At 41.9% G+C, this 5,000-nt stretch overlaps 1 protein-coding gene across 1 annotated transcript in view; it reads right to left on the bottom strand.

The window, feature by feature from the left end:
* The window catches only part of LOC135106481 (synaptotagmin-1-like), a 52,127-nt gene that overhangs the window by 25,815 nt on the left and 21,312 nt on the right, over positions 1 to 5,000 (bottom strand). Inside the window, exon 3 of the mRNA XM_064015516.1 lies at positions 1,898 to 2,027. Coding sequence (XP_063871586.1) covers positions 1,898 to 2,027 — 130 coding nt within the window. The remainder of the gene's footprint in view (positions 1 to 1,897; positions 2,028 to 5,000) is intronic.

The raw sequence follows: 5,000 nt of genomic DNA, 5'->3' as shown, positions 1-5,000 counted from the left end.
GTTTAGGTTGGAGGAGGAGCAGGAGGAGGAGGAGGAGGAGGAGGAGGAGGAGGAGGAGGAGGAGGAGTTAATCAAAGGGAGTGATTCAAGGGTTTTGGTGATTGTAGCTTTGTTTTTGTGAGTTGCTTGTGGTTATTTGGTGATTAACTTTGTTTTTGAGGTAGTCTGTGATATTTTGGTGACGATTTATTTATTTTTTTAAGTTGTTTATTTATTTATTTATTTATTTTTTTGGTGACTCGTTCTGCTTTTTTGTGTGGTTCGTGATTTTTTGGTACCTGGATTTATTTATTTTTTTTTTTACTTTTTTATGTTTTTCTGGTGGTTGCTTTATTTTTTTAGGGAGAATTCATGATTTTTGTGAATGTGGCTTTGTTTTTTTTTATTTTTTTTTATTTATTTTTTTTGGTGAGTTCAGTTTTGTGGTGACCAGTTTTACTTTTCTGTGTAGTTCATGAATTTTAGTGATCCGATTTATTTTCCTTGGCAGGTCATGATTCCTGGTGACTAGTTTTGTCTTTTGTAAATTTAAATAATGATTCCAAAAAGTGAAGATGGTGTGTTAAAAGGACTGACTGACTGACTAACTGACTGACTGACTGACTGACTAGTTCATAAATTTGTAGCGTCTGTTTTATTTTTGTTCGGTAAGTTCATGTCAGGTTTTTGAAATGCAGTAATGAGTGTCATACTGTTATTGGTCTTTTATTTCATCCTCCTCCTTCTCTTCCTCCTATGTTTTTTTTTTAATCTCCTTGCGTCATTTCCTTTATGTATGTTTTTTTTATTCTTTCTTGCATCACTATTAGTTCCCTCTCTTCCTCCCCCATCATCTTTTCCTCCTCCTCCTCCTCCTCCTCCATAAATATTACTTCTTCCTTTATTAACTTGTCCTGTAGCTCATAACTTTACTCCTGTCTTATAGGGCCAAGTATGCTATTTCCTGTTTTTTGCTGCTGACTTCACACACACGGTTTGCTCTAGATCGGCGAGTTCCTGCCTTCACTTTTTTCTTTCCACGAGAGACGTTCATAAGTAATTCAGGTCTATATGTAGTTTTTAATGAGACTCTGGACTGTGTGATCTCTCCCTCTCTCTTTCTCTCTCTCCTCTTCTATTCTCTTTTTCTCCTCACAATATTCTGACCTACTCTCTTCCTTTGTCCTTTCTCCTCTCCCTTCATCTCCATTATTCTATCTCCCTCCTCTATGCAGCGCCTCTCTCTCCCCTTTTGCTTTGTCCTCCTTTCTCATCTCCTTCTCTCGGACGCCGCTGACCTCCTGGCTGGGATGTCTTAAAGGGCGTCGCTTCAGTGGGTGAGTGGGTGAGTGGAGCGTCTCTGGAGGGCGGGTGGTGGACAGGCAGAGCTTTGTGTGAAGCCTCGAGTACCCCCTGTGTACCTCTCCCCTACCTGCTTTCCCTGAATCTGTCCACACACGTCACCTGTCTCCCACTCGTCTCCACCTACACTGCCACCCACTACACCTGCATCCCTACTCACGTGTCTCCACCACCTGCACTGCCCACACACACACACACACATACACACACACACGCACATAGACGTCCCATTTCATTTTTCTTTCACTGCCAAGTTAGAAAGCATGAATAATGTAAACGGCAAAATACCCAAGGCGAGAGAGAGAGAGAGAGAGAGAGAGAGAGAGAGAGAGAGAGAGAGAGAGAGAGAGAGAGAGAGAGAGAGAGAGAGAGAGAGAGAGAGAGAGAGAGAGGATACGAAAAGGAGATAAAACGATACCGAACAGACACAAAAGTAAAAATAAACATCCTGAACAGAGAGAGAGAGAGAGAGAGAGAGAGAGAGAGAGAGAGAGAGAGAGAGAGAGAGAGAGAGAGAGAGAGAGAGAGAGAGAGAGAGAGAGAGAGAGAGACTCACCACCAAGCAGCAGGGAGTTGAGCCAGCAGCCGGGCTTCACCACACACATCACCAGCACGCCCACCGCTGCCACCACCGCCAGCGCCATCATCACCATGGCCACCCGCTCTCCCATCGTGAGCGTGTACATCTGTGTGGGAGAGAGAGAGAGATTGATTGAGGGATTGAGTGATTGAGAGAGAGAGAGAGAGAGAGAGAGAGAGAGAGAGAGAGAGAGAGAGAGAGAGAGAGAGAGAGAGAGAGAGAGAGAGAGAGAGCGCACAATCTGGAAGGAATAAAGAAAGAACTGCCGTCTTTAGGAGGGTAACTTTCCTCGTCCAGGCCAAACCTTCCTTCCCTCACCCAAGCAGTGGCCTGAATGCATTACTCCGCCAGGACCAACGGAGGAGGAGGAGGAGGAGGAGGAGGAGGAGGAGGAGGAGGAGGAGGAGGAGGAGGAGGTGGTGGTGGTGGTGGTGAGGAAGGATTGCCTGATGGAAAAAGAAGAGAAAAACGGTGTAAAAATATTAGAAAGTGTGATGGTAGTGGAGGAGGAGGAGGAGGAGGAGGAAGCCTGAGTAAAATGAAGGGGAATGGACAAAAGGACGCTCGTTCAATAAAAAAAAAAGAGTATCACGTAGATTCTGGGTCGTTTAAACTTATAATCAGTCTCTTCGTAATATCCATTGTGCACGTGTGGGGCTTTCTGCTTGTGTATGACATCTGCGGGTGTGTTCATCTCCTGAGGATGTTTGTGTTATCTTTGTCTCAGCTGGCGAAAGGATGTAAGAAAGTTTAAGATGGCCATGAGAGGTTACGAAAGGTCAGGATACACGAAGCACCTCCTGTAAATATTGCATTGTAATAGTCATGTTGAGTATTGAGTAATAACAGGAGCCTTCGTCTTTACTATCCAATGTCTCTTGTTTTCGATTATATAGAGTAATCCGTCACAAACAGCCTCGTAAAGACTAGCTATTCATTCTTCCTTTGAGTTTATTCTGTCTCCTTTTCATCTGTCATTTTCTTCTATAAACTATATTCTCTTAAAGCTTCTTAGAATAATCGTATTACTTATAAACCAGTCCCTGTCTATCCCTTACTTAAAAAAAAAAAACTTAAAACTTGATCCCATTACAAAGAATCCTTTACTGCCTTATTCTCTTTTAGGTTCTTAATGTAATCGCACTTGTGATCTAAATGTATTCCACTCGTCTACCACAATATTTACTAAACCAGTCCATGCTGTGTCTCTCACTTCAGAAAAGAAAATGTAATATAGCTAAGACACACATCACTGCGAGTCCTTTACCATGAGAACCTTTATACAACATTGCCTTATTTATCTCTCACTTCAGAAAAAAACAACAACAACAACAAAGACACACATCAGTACAAAACCTTTACCATGAGAACTTTTATATAACATTACTTTTTATCAGCACCTTTATATAACATTTCTTTTTATTTCTCACTTCAGAAAGAAAATTTAAAAAGACGCATCATTACAAATCCTTTACCATGAGAACCTTTATATAACACCACTTTTTATTAGCACCTTTACTCAACTTTGAAACCTAAAACTATGTCACTCCCGCAAAGTTTACCCTCAATAAATGCACAAATCACAGTACTCACAGATCTCCCTAAGCCAACTTTCTCAGCCTAAGAGTAATTGCTACCATCACTCTCCTGCCTGACTTTTAAGAAATCAATGTTTCCTCAACAGCATACAAATTACAGTTTTACCCTGACGTCCTAAGCCAAGCTGCTCGGTGCACGAATAACTGGTGCCATCCCTCTCTGCCCTGACCCTCACAATTCTATGTCTACAAAGAGGACAGAGGTGAAGGAGGGTGATCAATATACAACCTGACCAGAGCCAAATATAGCCCTAGGATAAACGCGATGTCCCTTTTTTCTTTTTCTTTTTTTCTTTTCTTTTTTTGCTTGTAGAAAGATTGAGAATATTGAAGAGTTTGGAGAGAAGAAGTAAAAGAAAGGAAATTGAAGGAAAGTAGTGGATTAAAGATTGTGGGCAGACCACGTTGCTATTAATGAAGTTTTTTGTCCTACCCCTCACGCGTCCTGGCAATAAAACCTTAATACTCTTCCATCTTGCTTCCCCCCGTTAATACAAGGTCCTCTGGGTAAGAAACCACGCTCCCATCTATTGTGGTCTGACCTGCTTAGATTAGTGTTGTTTATGCCGTGGTTATTTATGGCTTGACTGACTGAATGAATGCGGAGGAACACTGGGGTCATATAGCGCGAGTCCAGAGGGTTACTGATGTTTTTTTTTCATTTCTTTCTTTCCTTTTCGTAATGTTATGCTTAAATTTGTCGCTTTTCTGAATGGTTCTACAGGTTCTTTAGATGTGTGTGGCTGTTGCTGCTGTTTATATTGTCACTGCTGCTGTTATTTTCACTTATGGGCTGAGGAATAATGGTCACACACACACACACACACACACACACACACAAGAACATTTATTCCTGAGGTAGTTTAGTCCTTCCTGTTACACCGCACCATTACTGCTGAGTCTAAAGATGACAAGCCCTTCTTTGCTATTGTTAATCTTCATTCCGGATTCCAACTTAGAGACGTACGTTGGTAATGAATGATAATATACTTGAAAAGCTTTGAAGAATCCTGATATCAGTGACACAACCATAGTCTCATTTCTCTTCATTAGCTTCAAGTCTTTGCTTTCTCCAAGTACATATCACCGTAAGCCAGTTTTAAGTTCTATTCGCTACAGCATGTTGTTCTTGTTACAGTGAATTACAGAACAGAAAGACGTGTTCTCTCTCTCTCTCTCTCTCTCTCTCTCTCTCTCTCTCTCTCTCTCTCTCTCTCTCTCTCTCTCTCTCTCCTCCTCTTCCTCTTCGTCGTCCTCCTTCCACTATGCTGTCCTTTCTCTAATGCAAGTAATTAGTGAAGCGTAGCGTGATAAAGTAGCCGAACCAGGGCATGAGTGTCTTTTGCTGCTTGTCTTTCTTTGTCTTCATCATCACCACCACCACCACCACCACCACCACCATCATTATCAGCATCACATCACCACCACAAAAATGCACTCCCGGTACAGGTCAGATGCGAGACAGGTACGAGAATAAATAA

The sequence above is a fragment of the Scylla paramamosain genome, chromosome 13, assembly GCF_035594125.1.
Source record: "Scylla paramamosain isolate STU-SP2022 chromosome 13, ASM3559412v1, whole genome shotgun sequence".
Taxonomy (NCBI): domain Eukaryota; kingdom Metazoa; phylum Arthropoda; class Malacostraca; order Decapoda; family Portunidae; genus Scylla; species Scylla paramamosain.
This window is presented reverse-complemented; position numbering and strand designations above follow the sequence as displayed.